The 15,008-nt window shown below is 42.5% G+C and overlaps 1 protein-coding gene across 3 annotated transcripts; it reads left to right on the forward strand.

Annotated features, from left to right (window-relative positions):
- Positions 1–619: 619 nt before the first annotated feature.
- LOC111563953 (equilibrative nucleoside transporter 1-like) lies at positions 620–12,875 on the forward strand. 3 transcript variants are annotated; one of them, XM_023263240.3, is made up of 13 exons: positions 620–856; positions 1,171–1,309; positions 2,956–3,037; positions 5,229–5,401; positions 6,364–6,503; positions 7,747–7,881; positions 7,985–8,082; positions 8,487–8,571; positions 8,687–8,751; positions 10,015–10,123; positions 10,529–10,614; positions 11,525–11,724; positions 11,845–12,875. In XM_023263240.3, exons 2-13 carry the CDS (start codon positions 1,284–1,286, stop codon positions 11,954–11,956), a joined length of 1,311 nt encoding a protein of 436 aa, XP_023119008.2. In that variant the 5' UTR covers positions 620–856; positions 1,171–1,283; the 3' UTR covers positions 11,957–12,875. The 3 variants fall into 3 exon arrangements, with proteins under 3 accessions (XP_023119008.2, XP_023119007.2, XP_035800826.2); XM_023263239.3 differs by having other exon boundaries at positions 1,207–1,309; XM_035944933.2 differs by having other exon boundaries at positions 1,246–1,309.
- The last annotated feature ends 2,133 nt before the right edge of the window (positions 12,876–15,008 follow it).

The following is a 15,008-nucleotide window of genomic DNA, read 5'->3' on the forward strand; positions in this document are numbered from 1 at the left end:
ATTTTATTTATATGTATATATATATATATATATATATATATATATATATATATATATATATATATATATATATATATATATATATTTGTATTTTTTATTTTATATATATATATATATATGTATATATATATATATATATATATATGTGTGTGTGTGTGTGTGTGTGTGTGCGTGATATCTATATAACCCAAGAACCTCACCTTAGTTCTACTGGGTTTCCGCTGGGGAGCCTGAATTTAGACAGATCACTGTGAGGGATACAGGGTAGAATCATTTAATGTTTAGGTGACAAATACTAGACTGTAGATTGTAATCTGATACCAGAGACAGAAGTAATCAGATTACTGTGAGGAGTTCTGTATCAGCTTGAGACCTGCTTCTGTCTTTTTTCATTTCAGTAGACTTCCTTACTGACACATTGTAATCTGTTTGGTTGTGATTGATTTAATGATTGTTCTAAATGTTTTCATACATAGATCAGTTTTCAGCTCTGGTGTTCTGATTTAACAGTGAGGTCTGCAGCATAACGTTCATTCTTCTAGTTAACCTGGAGTCGCTCTGCTATCATTATTTACACAGAAGCAAAGTCCACTGAGCGCCTGATATCGGAGGTGAAAGGTTAGAAGTCAGTCAGACTGAAGAAGTGAATCTGCTGAACCTGCAGGAAGAAAAGACGACAGGAAGACAGATTTCACAAGCTGCAGAAGAGAAGCAACCATCGACAAATTCAGACCCAATATCTGACAGATCAACTCCTGATACCAGAGGTTTGACCAGAACACTGAGAGGGAATGTCTACAGAACGCTGACAGAACATCTGGACAACACAGAGAGAACATCTGGCTGAGTCCTGAAGGTAAACATCAGTCTCTTATTAATCTATTCATGTGGCTGCAGGTCGTTTATCTGATCAGTCCTCAGATTTCAGATGGTCCCTGAACACACCACAATTCAAACTCCTCTCAGCGTGATGCGTTCAGGGACGCTCAGTCAGCAGACAGGAAGCAGCTGTTCTCAGATTTCAGATAGTCCCTGAATATCTCACAGAGGGTGGGGCATGAATCCTGTCCTCTGATTGGTTTAGCCTTGTGTGAGTTCTGGGACGTTGTCACAGTAACAGAGTCTTAATGTGATTTTATTTTTAATTTAAAAACATCTAAAATATTCCAGAATCCACTGAGTTGGTTTCATCTGTTTGATGATCAGGATTCTGATTGCCACCGCTTCTCCTCGTTGGTTCTTCAGCCCGGCTCTTCAGCAGCTGATTGGTTCTCCAGAGGAAGATGGCCATCAGCTCACCCAAAGACAAGTGAGTTGAACAAAAATCTACGATGTTTTCACAAAAACTAATTAAAACTAAAACTAACCGTTCACTCACTGGCTGAGACATAATAGAGTATTAATTATAATAAATGTTCTAATAGAATATTTAATAAACCTCGTGTTCTGAGGTCTGAATGTGTGGAAATAAAACTTATCAGAAGCTACTTTACTGATTGATTGATTGATTGATTGATTGATTGATTGATTGATTGATTGATTGATTGATTGATTGGAGTTTTAACACAGATGTCTGGTAAAAGTTTATTTGCATCAGAAGGTATTTTATCAGCTCCTTTTTTTCATATTTAAAGCCAGAAAAGACACAAATGCAGGATAAAAACACTTTGGTTGAACCAGAAATAAAACAAACTTGGCTTTGCTGATGGAAAAAGTGCTAAAACTAAAACACAAAAACAGAATCTAAAGGTAGAAAAGAATAAACACAGTGAGAAACCTGGATGAGGAAACACCAGACAGACTGAATGTAGAGACATAAATCTGTAGAATGGTGGAGACAGCATGGTGTCATCAAACCAAACCTTCTCTAAACACTGAGGACAACAAGTTCCTCCAAAAAGCAAATCCAAAGATCACTGACCTGAAGGAGGACAAAGGACGGCTCTCAGACGAACTGAATCACAAAGACTCACTTTATGGTTCATGAAGGTAGCCATGGGGACGTCCAAACATCTTGCCTCTACGCCACCAATCAGGAGTCAGCTGGGTGGGATCCTTCCTCCTGCTGGACCTCCAGCCATCAGATGGTTGGAGGTGGTGGTCCTCTCAGACAGGGCTGCTTCACCTCCTGGATTGAGGCTGTCCACCTGGATCCCCCTCCGACAACAGACCCGACAGCTTCTTCATCACTGGTGGACAACAGCGCTGGGGTGGCTTCTATCTCAACTGGAGAGCCAAACCAATGGCCTTCATCCCGTCCAAAGACCTCTTCTTGTTGGACATGATGAGAAGTTCTGGAAGTTTTCCCAGCTCCTCTTTCATCGCCCTCATGGCCTCACCACAACACCAGCCTGCTCAGTCATCTCCTCATCTCCACCCACCATCATCTCCTCATCTCCACCAACCATCATCTCCTCATCTCCACCAACTATCATCTCCTCATCTCCACCCACCATCATTTCCTCATCTCCACCCACCACCATCTCCACCCACCACCATCTCCACCAACCATCATCTCCTCATCTCCACCCACCATCTCCTCATCTCCACCCACCACCATCTCCTCATCTCCACCAACCACTATCTCCTCATCTCCATCCACCATCATTTCCTCATCTCCACCCATCATCTCCTCATCTCCACCCACCATCATCTCCACCCACCATCATCTCCTCGTCCCCTTTTCTCTCCAACCACATTAACCGTTGAGTCCATCACCAGGAACGTCTGCTTCTTCATCAGACCCAGCCATCCCAGAGCCGTGGTCATCCTGGTTAACTCTTCCACCCTCTGGGATGGTCCCTGTAGCTTCTAATGACTCAGAACATCAGCAGTCTGAGCTGACCAGGACCTGGACCTCAACACTGACCAGTTGATGGATCTTCAGTGCCCCCCGATGGCCGACTCAGGATTCTCCCAGCAGAGTTTAACTCCACCTGGTTTATCTCCCGGCAGGTACGGTGGCGTGTGGTTGATCTTCTTCATGCTCGGGTTGGGAACGTTGCTGCCATGGAACTTCTTCATGACTGCGACTGTGGTACGACACACACACACACACACACACACACACACACACACACACACACACACACACACACATATTCTGCCAAACACACCAGGGTGTCCTGCTGCTTCCACTTCTTACCCAGAATCCTCTGCAGTGGAGGGTCATCTCATTCGTCAGCGTCTCTGAAATATAAACCAGTCTGAGGTGAGGACTGTCAGGTAGATCAGACAAAACACACCAAAACCAAAAATCTGACAGTAAAAACACAAACTTGGAGAACATGGAAACAGTCGGGCAGATACAGGTGAGAATCAGACAGGTAACTACAGGTGAGAATCAGGTAACTACAGCTGAGAATCAGGCAGGAAACTACAGGTGAGAATCAGGGAGGTAACTACAGGTGAGAATCAGGGAGGTAACTACAGGTGAACTCACAGGAAGCAAACAAGACAAAATGACAAAAGACTGAGGAAGACACAGGACTGTAAATGCACAGAGAACTGACACAGGTGAGACATGAGATTTCAGGTGAGACACAAGAGTTAATTCCATCACTGAGACAGACACCTGAGCAGGTGAAGGTCCAGAGTTATGATGACGTCAGTCTGAGAAGAAGAAGAAGAAGAAGAAGAAGAAGAAGAAGAAGAAGAAGAAGAAGAAGAAGAAGAAGAAGAAGTTTGGATCATCTTCACAACCAGACTGAAATCAGAGAAAACAGAAAAGAAACAAATGGCAGTAAGACAACAACTGTCTGTCTGTCTGTCTGTCTGTCTGTCTGTCTGTCTGTCTGTCTGTCTGTCTGTCGTCTGTCTGTCTGTCTGTCTGTCTGCCTGTCTGTCTCTGTCTGTCTGTCTGTCTGTCATCTGACCTGAACCTTGTATTCATTTAGCTTTGAGCAGTAACGACTTCATGAGCTTCTTTACAAATAAAATTGTTATGATTAGAGAAAAAATCTGGCCATTCCTTCAAATGTCACAAATGTATCATCAAATAAAGTTGCTTTAGAATTGGCTGTAAGACCTGATGGATATTTAGAATTTTTCACTCCCATACATCTCTCTGAACTAATTTCAACAGTTTCTACATCCAAACCATCAACATGTCTTTTAGATCCTATCCCAACTAGACTGTTCAAGGAGGCTTTACCTTTAATTAATTCCTCAATGTTAGATCTGATTAATCTCTCTCTAGTATCAGGCTATGTACCACAAGCTTTTAAGGTTGCTGGAATCAAACCTTTACTTAAAAAGCCCACTCTAGGTCCAGATGTTTTAGCTAATTATGGACCAATATCCAACCTCCCATTTGTCTCTTAAATTCTGGAAAGAACAGTTGCAAATCAATTCTGTGAACATTTACAAAAGAATAGCTTGTTTGAAGAGTTTCAGTCAGGCTTCAGAGTGCATCATAGCACAGAAACAGCTCTGGTGAAAGTTACTAATGACCTTCTCATAGCGTCAGATAATGGACTGGTCTCTATACTTATTTTATTGGACCTTAGTGCAGCATTTGACACAATTAACCACAAACTTTTATTACAGCGACTAGAACATCCTATTGGCATTAAAGGGACAGCACTGGACTGGTTTAAATCCTACTTATCAGACAGGTTCCAGTTTGTGCATGTCAACAATGAGTCATCTGAGCATACTAGGGTTAATCATGGAGTTCCTCAGGGTTTTGTCTTAGGGCCAATACTGTTCACATTATACATGGATAACGTTATTTTTTACACCGACAAATCAGTAAAGAAAGGATGGTTTTACCTTGTTGACATGTTTCAACTGCATCTGCAGTCTTCTTCAGAGTGCTCTGAAGACACAGAGCACTGTTTCCCTGTTAAAAGTTTTTTTTTCTTGCCACTGTCTCCTTAGGGCTGCTCTGGGGGTTCATATGGGTTCTGTAAAGCATCTTGAGACAATCTGACTTGTAGTTGGCGCTATTTAAATAAAATTGAATTGAATTGAATTGAATTGAATTGAATTGAATTGAATTGAATTGAATTGAATTGAATTGAATTGAATTGAATTGAATTGAATTGAATTGAATCTGTCTGTCTGTCTGTCTGTCTGTCTGTCTGACTGTCTGTCTGTCTGTCGGATTGTCTGTCTGTCATCTGTCTGTCTGCCTGTCATCTGTCTGTCTGTCTGACTGTCTGTCATCTGTCTGTCTGTCTGACTGTCTGTCTGTCTGATGGCTGTCTGACTGTCTGTCTGTCCAGTACTTCACCGGCCGTCTGAAGGACTCCTCATTGGATGTTTCTTCAGCCAATCAGACGGAGGCAGCAGGTGAGCAGCGCAGTGTCTTGGAGGCCAAATTCAACAACGTGATGACGCTGTGCGCGATGCTGCCGCTGCTGCTCTGCACCTGCCTCAACTCCTTCCTCCACTCGCTGTGAGTACCACAACACCAACGAAGAAGAAGAGGGCTAAATGCATTACTGACACCACCGAAGAAGAGTAGTAAACATTATCAACACCAACAAAGAAGAGTTTCTGAAGCCTGACTGTCTGACTGTATCTGACTGTGTGACTGTATCTGACTGTATCTGATTGTCAGTATCTGACTGTGTCTGATTGTATCTGACTGTCCGACTGTATCAGAATGTATCTGATTGTATCTGACTGTGTCTGACTGTCAATGTTTGACTGTGTCTGTGTCTGACTCTCAATATCTGACTGTATCTGACTGTATCTGACTGTCAGTTTCTGACTGTATCTGACTGTCAGTTTCTGACTGTATCTGACTATGTCTGATTGTATCTGACTGTATCTGGCTGTATCTGATTGTCAGTATCTGACTGTATCTGATCATGTCTGATTGTATCTGTGTCTGACTGTATCTGATTGTATCTGACTGTGTCTGACTGTATCTGACTGTCAGTATATGACTGTATCTGACTGTGTATGGCTGTATCTGATTGTATCTGACTGTATCTGATTGTCAATATCTGACTGTATCTGTGTCTGATTGTATCTGACTGTCCATATTTGACTGTCTGACTGTGTCTGACTGTATCTTACTGTCAGTATATGACTGTATCTGACTGTGTCTGACTCTCAATATCTGACTGTATCTGACTGTATGTGACTGTACGTGACTGTATCTGATTGTACCTGACTGTATGTGACTGTGTCTGATTGTATCTGACTGTGTCTGACTGTTTCTGTCAGTATCTGACTGTATCTGACTGTGTCTGGCTGTCAGTATCTCACTGTATCTGACTGTATCTGGCTGTCAGTATCAGACTCTGTCTGACTGCGTTGGATTTTATCTGTCAGTATCTGACTGTATCTGATTGCTCCACCCCCTGAGCTGTCAGCCAATCCCTGAGCTTCTCCTTTGTCTCGTGTCAGTATTCCTCAGCGTCTGCGGGTGATGGGCAGTCTGCTTGTGATCATGTTCGTCTTCGCCGTCACCGCCGTCCTTGTCAAAGTTCCTCTGGAGCCGCTGCCCTTCTTCTCCGTTACCATGGTGAAGATCGTCATCATCAACTGTGAGTCCGTCCATCTCTCTGTCTGTCTGTTTCTTCACCAAGGAATGGCGGAGTTATGTGACGATCGGCGTACGTTTGTCTGTGAATCCGTCTGTCTGTCTGGCTGTGTGAAACATTACTCAAAAATGTACAAACAGATTTGGATGAAATTTTCAGAGAAGGTCAGAAATGACACAAGGACCACCTCATTAAATTTTCACAGTGATGTGGCTTATAGTCTGGATCCACGGCTTTGTGAAGGATTTCCCATTGCCAGATATAGCTGCCGGCACAGCGTCACTGTAATTATGACAACAAGTGAACACTGTGTCAGTTACCTGCTGACAATCTAATGATTGCAATCCATCTACAAAGTGATTTATCAGTTGGAAATCATACAAGGAACAACTGATTAAACTGTGGGGTGTTACTGAGTCCCGCTACATATTTAGGTCATGTATGTAGCAAACCCCAGCCAGACAATGGTGAAACTCCTGATTTTTCACAAAGCCTTTATTTACGTTCAGCTGTTGGCCTTATTTTGAACACAAATTCACCTTTCTGTTCTTCACTCCTTTCTTCAGGAAACACTGCCAGAGCTTGTCTCCATTCCAGCTAGGAGCTTCTGAGTTTAGACACCGTGGACCATTTTCTTTCATCTTTATGGGAATTTTCGGACTTTTCGGCAGCATCTTCGTCATGTCAAGAAACCGCTTCTTAGATAAACACTTCCTGTGCCATTGGAATGGGGACAAAATAAAAGCCCGTAACATTAAAAATACACCTTCAAAATAAAAGCATGGAGGGAACGGTGATTTTAACACTAGCAAAACAAAGGCTTGCCAAAAGTAATGAACTGATCAACAGACCTATATAAGAGTAATTTACACGCAATTCGGTATCCATACATAACATGCACATGTATAACACATGCCTGTGCTCAGCACAAGGTCATTTTTTATTAAAGATTTCATCTATCAGAAATGATACATCAACTGAGCAGCCTTGGAGGAGAACTGCTCTCTGAGTGCTTTTCTAGTTTGTTTGTTTGCTTGTGTGTGTGTATGCGTGTGTGTGTGTGTGTGTGTGTGTGTGTGTGTGTGTGTGTGCGTGTGTGTGTGTGTGTGTGTGTGTGCGTGTGTGTGTGTGTGTGTGTGTGTGTGTGTGTGTGTGTGTGTGTGTGTGTGTGTGTGTTGAGAGCCTTCAGAGCCGTGCTGAAGGGGAATGTGTCTGTTGACCTGTTTGTTTGTTTGTTTGTCTACAGCCTTTGGAGCCGTGCTACAGGGCAGTCTTTTCGGGATGGCTGGGTTGCTGCCGGCTTCCTATACGACTCCCATCATGAGCGGTCAGGGACTCGCCGGAACCTTCGCTGCCTTCGCCATGATCTGCGCCATCGCAAGTCTGATCAATACCATTTATTACCCATCAAAGTCTGATCAATACCATTTATTACCCATAAAAGTCTGATCAATAACTCACCAATAAGCTTCTCTGTGCTGCAGGTGGATCTGAGATGCAGGAAGCTGCCTTCGGTTATTTCATCACCGCCTGTGCAGTGATCTTTCTCTCAGTGTTGTCCTACATCCTGCTGCCCAGACTGGTAACACAACACACACAGAGACACACACACACCATTAAATCCATTAATAACTAAATAAACCATCAGTAGAAACACATTAATCTCTGATGTTCACACTCATGATTGCTTCAGTTCAGACTTCCTTCCTAGTTCATATCAAACAGGTTCCAGCTGATGAATTAATTACATCTGTCCTTTAATAACTAAAAATGAATTATTTATCATGAGAAATGAGTAAAGGTGGACCTCTGCTGCCCCCTACTGGTACAAACTACTCAGGGTTTTTGAATATGGATCTGGATGTTCTTTTTCTCTGCATTTTGTTCCTTTATGAGTTGGTTTTCTGTTTTTATGTCGTCCAGTCAGATGAAACAATCAATGGTCTGTTCTATCTTTGGTCAGGGATTCATGGTTTGTGTTTTCAGGAGTTCTTCCAGTTTTATCAGGAGAGAAACCAGAAGCAGACGACATCAGATGAGGAGCAGAACTCAGTGAGTCTGATGAACCGAGGTACGGTGTAAACCCTGAAATCTTGTTTTATTACACCAGTAATGGTTTCTGTTTCCTGGGAAATGTTTTAGGATCTCATCAGTCAAACTGTGTCAACCCTGTTGTTGTCCTTCAGAGAATAAAGACGAAGCTGCTGACCAGAAGATACAGGACGTCTCCATGATGAACATCTTTAAGAAGGTTGGAGAAATTTTCTGCTGATTTTACATTGAACTCCCTGAACTCATCAGCTCAGTGTTGTTGATCTGTGTTCACGGGAACAATTCATGATTATCCACAAATGCAGCCAGGAGAGTTTACATCAGTTTGTCAGAAATATAAAGTGTGTGCAGCAGAGAAGCTCTAACAGGAACTAATGGAGCACACAGCCCATAATAAACCACCAATAAACCAGTGAAGAAGTCCAGAGACAGACTTTAACTCCAACTCATTTCTCCATACTTGGACACAAATATGAAAACAGTAAATAAAAAGAAAGAAAGAGACAGTTTACCATTTTAGTTACATGTTGAGATCTCCAGAGATCGATTCTACGTGGATCAACCATCTACCAAGAGTTTGTTCAAGCTGTGAAAGCTCAGTTTCAACTTTACTGCATCCAGGACCCACAGATTCACTAGAAATATTTCAACTCAGCCATAATCAGATTTTTTTTTTTAAAGTTGTTTTTTGGCCTTTTTTTTTATCGAGGACAGTGGAGAGAGAGATGGGAAATGTGGGTAGAAGAGTCGGGAAAGACCTGCAGTAAATGATTCAAACCTGAGACTGTAGCTCCTGTTTATGGAGCTTATTGATTATTCATCTAAACTAGCACAAAGGCCAAAAAATAACTTTAAAAAAAAAAAAGTGAATCCATCATGAAAAGTTTCCAAAATTCCAGATTCCAAATCAACATGATGAGGAATCACAGAGAATATTTCAGGTTTTTATCTTCAAGAGTTCTCCAGATACTGATGATCAATCAGCCTTAGACTGAAATAGGAGAAAAAAAACAGCTAAAAGTGAGTTGATAGCAATTTTTTGGAAAATTTTTATATAGGAAAGAATTCCATGTATGAAGCTAAATATTCTCAGACATCTTTATGCGTATTCATAGTTTATTTATCAGGAAAATCAGACATTATCAAGCAGAAATAGTTCTAAAAATGAAATGATTAGGGATGGAAGGACCCACCTGAGGCTCCGGACTTCAGGTTGAACTCTGGTTGACTCCATCACCATGGTAACTGGGATAGTAGGAGAGCAATCCTATTGGATAATCAGTGCTGATGACCACCTTCTAGCATTAAACACTGGTTCAGCTCCCCCTGTCTTTAACACCAGTGTTTCCTGGTCTACACAACGTTTACTAAATCATGACATATTGACTTGTGATTGTTCCTGGTTCTGTGGCTTCACTGATTGGTCCAGACTGGCTTTAACCCTCGCTGTCATTGACCTCAGATCTGGATTCTGGCACTGTCGGTCTGCTTCACCTTCACCATCACCATCGGCACGTTTCCTGCCATCACGGCTGACACTCAGTCCACCCTCGCTGACGTCGGCAGCTGGGGTCAGTCTCACGTCCTGTCTTTCCTGTTCTCCTGTAATTCTGTCTTCTTCTGTCCAGTGTTGTCCTGAACTATTCCTGATTTTCTCTGATGTGTGATCAAACAGCAGAAATAAATGGTTAGAAGTGGAGCTTTAATGAGGCTGTGCTGCTTCTACTGACTCTCAGGATGGACAGCAGCAATAAAGCATGGTAGTCTGAGAGGACAGGTGTGGTGTTCTGCTCCTATAGATGGATAAAAGTTACAGCTGAGGATTTAGCAGAATGATTGACTTGTGGCTGTTCAGAACCGAGTGCCTGATTGGTCACATGACTGCGTCTTTCTTCTTCTACTGCTGAACAAAAATTGAGTCTCATGAAGAAGAGTTTCAGTTTGATCACCGACACGTTTATGTTGTTCATTTACAGACCTCTACTTCATCCCAGTCAGCTGTTTCCTGCTCTTCAACCTGTCTGACTGGGGAGGGCGGAGCTTAACAGCCATCTGTATGTGGGTGAGTTGGACTTAATGATCCAGTCAGAATCATCCAACAACTGATGATCAGTTTTACTGATCCACTGACACACTGGCTCATTCTCCTTTGTCTCTACCTGGTTAAACTTCGAGTCAGTGAATATGCAGACCAGGCGGCATGGAGGCAGGTCATGCTGCCCCCTAGTGGTATAGACTAGCTCTGGGGACTGGGAGGAGTGGGAAGGTGGAGCAGCACCAGTTAGATATAGCTGGGCTCATCTTCACACAGCAAAGTTCTGGAACCAGACTCCTGGAGAGGGTTGGACTCTCCCAGGGTGAGAGGTACTGGGTGGGTTGGGGGAGTTGCTTCCTTAACCGAAAGACTTTAAGAATCTCAAGTTCTTGTTCACGAGTGACCAGAAAACAGAACATGAAAAACAGATTGGTGCAGAGTCAGCAGAAAGGTGGACTGTCCTGGTGAAGAGGAGGTAGAACTGGAGTCAGTCTCTGTTCCTAACCCTATGGTCTGGAGTCAGTCTTTGTTCCTAACCCTATGACTATTAGCTCTGGGTAGTGACCAGAAGAATAAACCTGCAGATGAACGCAGCCAACATAACTTTCCTGTGTAAGGAGGTTCAGCTCAGCCTTAGAGATCAGGTGAGGAGCTCAGACATCCAACAGGGGGCTAGGAGTAGAGCTGAATCTGAGTAGATGGTTTCTGGGAGACTTTAGACCTTTAGAGATTTTCTGGGGATGTCCAGTTAGAAGGAGATCCTGACTTAGAAACTCACTGCAGGGATTACATATCTCATCTGGCCTGGGAATGCCTCAGGATCCCCAGGAAGAGCTGGAAGGTGCTGCTGATAGAGGGACATCTGGTGCCTCTGGGATCTGACAGCAGATGAGTGGAAGAAAATGATTGGATTATCATTTATCTTCTGTGTTTCCAGCCAGGAAAACACAGCAGGATTCTTCCGGTGCTCATCTTGTGTCGTCTAGCCTTCGTTCCACTCTTCATGTTGTGCAACGTCCAACCTCGTCTCCACCTGCCCATCTTTTTCCACCATGATGGTTTCTTCATCGTCTTCATGATCCTCTTCGCCTTCACTAATGGATACCTGGCCAGCCTCTGCATGTGCTACGGCCCAAAGTAAGAAACTCTCCACAGTTCATAGCAACATAAACAAACCTTCCATCAGGAACCTTCATCAGCTGATCATCGCTGAATCATTTCCAACATCCAATAACCCAATATGTGTTTGTCCAACAGGAATGTTCTTCCTCACGAGGCAGAAACAGCCGGAGCCATCATGGCCTTCTTCCTGTCTCTGGGTCTGGCTCTGGGAGCTGCTCTGTCCTTCCTCCTCAGAGCTCTGGTCTAACTGGGAAAGACCAGACTCATACTGGTCTAACTGGGAAAGACCAGACTTATACTGGTCTAACTAGGAAAGATCATACTGGTCTAACTGGGAAACCTCCTTTTTCCACTGGTCTAACTGGGAAACCTCCTTTTTCCAGTGGTCTAACTGGGAACATGAGACTATGAGCTTTTGAAAACAAACACATTATTCATTGCTGCTCTAACTGAGAAACTTCCTCTTTGTGACTGGACTCAGCCAGTTCCTTACTGGTCTGACTAGGAGGAACTTACTGGTGCACCTGTCAGACCTCCAGATGATGAACCACCACTACATCCATTTTTTCTGCTTCAAAATGAACATGAAACTCTGACAGCTTTGTACAGCAAATGGTCACTTTAGTTTTTATTTTGATGATGCTAGTGTGACAGGAAGTTGTGTGCGGTTTTTCAAACTATCTACAGTAAACATTAACCGGTAAATCCTGAAATATTGAATATTTATAGAGACGTACGGATATAGGACAGATTCTAGCCAACTGACAGCAGAACGAGAACTGATCAAACAACCAACAACTTCTGCTGATGTTTTACCTCCTGAAATATTCAGTCAGAAGTTGGATGTTTCTTGGGTTTGATGTTTTTAAAGATCAAGTTGTGTTTTTGGTTTCATGTCTAAGAACAAAAGAGAAACATCTGATTCTGTGAAACACATTCAGCCCTTATTACATCGCAGCTTTATTCCTGTTTATTAAATGTGAGAAAATTCCATATCTGTGGAAACATGGAGCTAAACATGGAACTTTTTTTCCTCTGAGGAAACTCTATCTTTAGGGTGACATTCTGTGTTGTTTTACAGCTGTAAATATTCATTTCATGTCAGACTTTTCTCACCCGCCTGACTCAGGTGTTTTCTGTAATAAACATGAGCTGTATTGTTTTCATCGCTGTGTGAACATCCCAACACTTCTGATAAAGTTTATTTCTGTAGCACCAATGGCTCCACAAAGCATTAGAGAAAACAATACAAGAAATCAAACATCAGTCAAACATTACAACCCTAAAAGACCGATAAAAAAAAAAAAAAAAACGCATAAAAATGCTTCAGGTGTGTTCTTTAAACAGAGGAGCTGACGGATGTTCTGACAGTTCAGGGGTCCGTTTCACGAAGCAAGTTTAGTGAAAACTCTGTTTGTTAACCCTGAAATGAGGGAAACTGAGTTTTCCGTTTCACAAAGGGAGGTAACTCAAACCCGAGACAGAGGGGTAACTCTAGCCTGTTTCACAAAGAGAGGTAACTTAAGCTCTCGGTCAGTTACCGTAGTAACAGACTCTATGACTCTAACCTGGTCGGGACCAGGTTTTTCTCAGTAAACCTCGAGTTTCTCTCAGTCTCCGCCCTCTTTCAGTCACACGCGATTTGATTTCCTCATTCATTCATTCAGCTGGCGAGTTTTGGCGAAGTCTAGTTCTGCCGTTTGTAAATGTCATGTCTTTTTATGAACGATCCAGTGGATGAAGGAGCAGCATAACTGCGCAGAAAATTAAATATTCGTCGGGAGATTGTTATCAGACCGCGCATAGATTCTCTCGTACTTCCGGACAGTTATCTTTTTGAGCGGACCCGTTTCACATCATGGTCCATAATCTACATCCACAACTTCATCCGTCCTTACATTTACAACATTACCAACCACAGTCATGCTCTCACATCCCAGCAGATATTGTGTGTTGCGGTGCGGTTCTTTGCAAATGGAAGTTTTTTATATAATGTCAGAGATGCAGAGCACTTCAGTAAGACAACTGTATGCAGGAAGGTCAGAAAAGTGTGTCTGGATCTGAAACGACTTTTACCATCTTTGTCGTTTTCCCTGGACATAAACCTGTCAGAGCCATCAAGGCTCTGTGTGTGTGTGTGTGTGTGTGTGTGTGTGTGTGTGTGTGTGTGTGTGTGTGTGTGTGTGTGTGTGTGTGTGTGTGTGTGTGTGTGTATATATATATACATATATAGTTGGCTGAGTAGAAGTCTGTGTTAGTTTAAATAGGCTTAATTATTTAACAGAACATGATATGGATGCAGACATTTAGGCTATGTTTGGGATAAAACCACTGCACAGTCAAACAGCCACTTAATATTTAGGCTACTTTACAATGTAAAACATGATCAGAATGAGGTAGTTCCATGAGATTATGCCGACTTCTTACCTGTTTTAAATATGTTTTTATATTTCATCTTAAGCTCCTGCCACATGCGCTTCTCCCCCGCAGGATTGCACCTAAATGAAATAACTTAATAGGCTACTATTCAAACAGTTTTCCTGTAATATTATTGTGATTTAAACTTACGCATTGACCCGGGCAGCAATGTTCTCCCACACTGTCTCCCTCTCTTTTGCAGCTGCAGGTGTTGCACTTCTTTCTAAAAACGTGCTCAAACTCGCTATATAAGCGCATTAAGATTTCCAGTTCAAGCGGTGTAGTCCTCTGCTTCCCCGTTGTCATGGTGACTCGTCGAATTAGCGCTCCATTGATACTGGCTTTTCAGAGTTGTGGTGCACTAACTAACTAACTCCGGGTGAAACTACTCCGAGTTGATTTAACCAACTCAAAACAGGTGTTGTGAAACCGAAAACTCAGAGTTTCCTATCTCAGAGTAGATCAACTCAGAGTTCAGGGTTAAACTCAGAGTTTGTTGAACCTGCTTTGTGAAACGGACCCCAGGAGAACGTGTTCATAAAGAGTGGAATTCCTAGACTGTCCAGTCTAGGACTTCCACTTTTTATGAACACGTTGGAACTGGTTTCAGATCTCAGCATCGAGGAGTAGATTCGGGTTTTAAAGGTTCTGATAAACAGACTGGGGCCGAGTCTTTAAAACATTACAGAACAGAACTGAGTTCTATAAAGAACGTGGAACCAGAACTGGAGTGTTCATGTGTCGAGTGTTTGAGAGAAGTTCTGAGCCGACTGTAACAGACAGAAGTTCACAACATCAGTCACCTTCACAATAAAATCACTCAGCAGTGATGCTTTTATTTTGATGGGAGCAGAAGCAGCTTTTATTGTGACAGTGCTGTT

The sequence above is a fragment of the Amphiprion ocellaris genome, chromosome 4 (genome assembly GCF_022539595.1).
Source record: "Amphiprion ocellaris isolate individual 3 ecotype Okinawa chromosome 4, ASM2253959v1, whole genome shotgun sequence".
In the NCBI taxonomy this organism is placed as follows: domain Eukaryota; kingdom Metazoa; phylum Chordata; class Actinopteri; family Pomacentridae; genus Amphiprion; species Amphiprion ocellaris.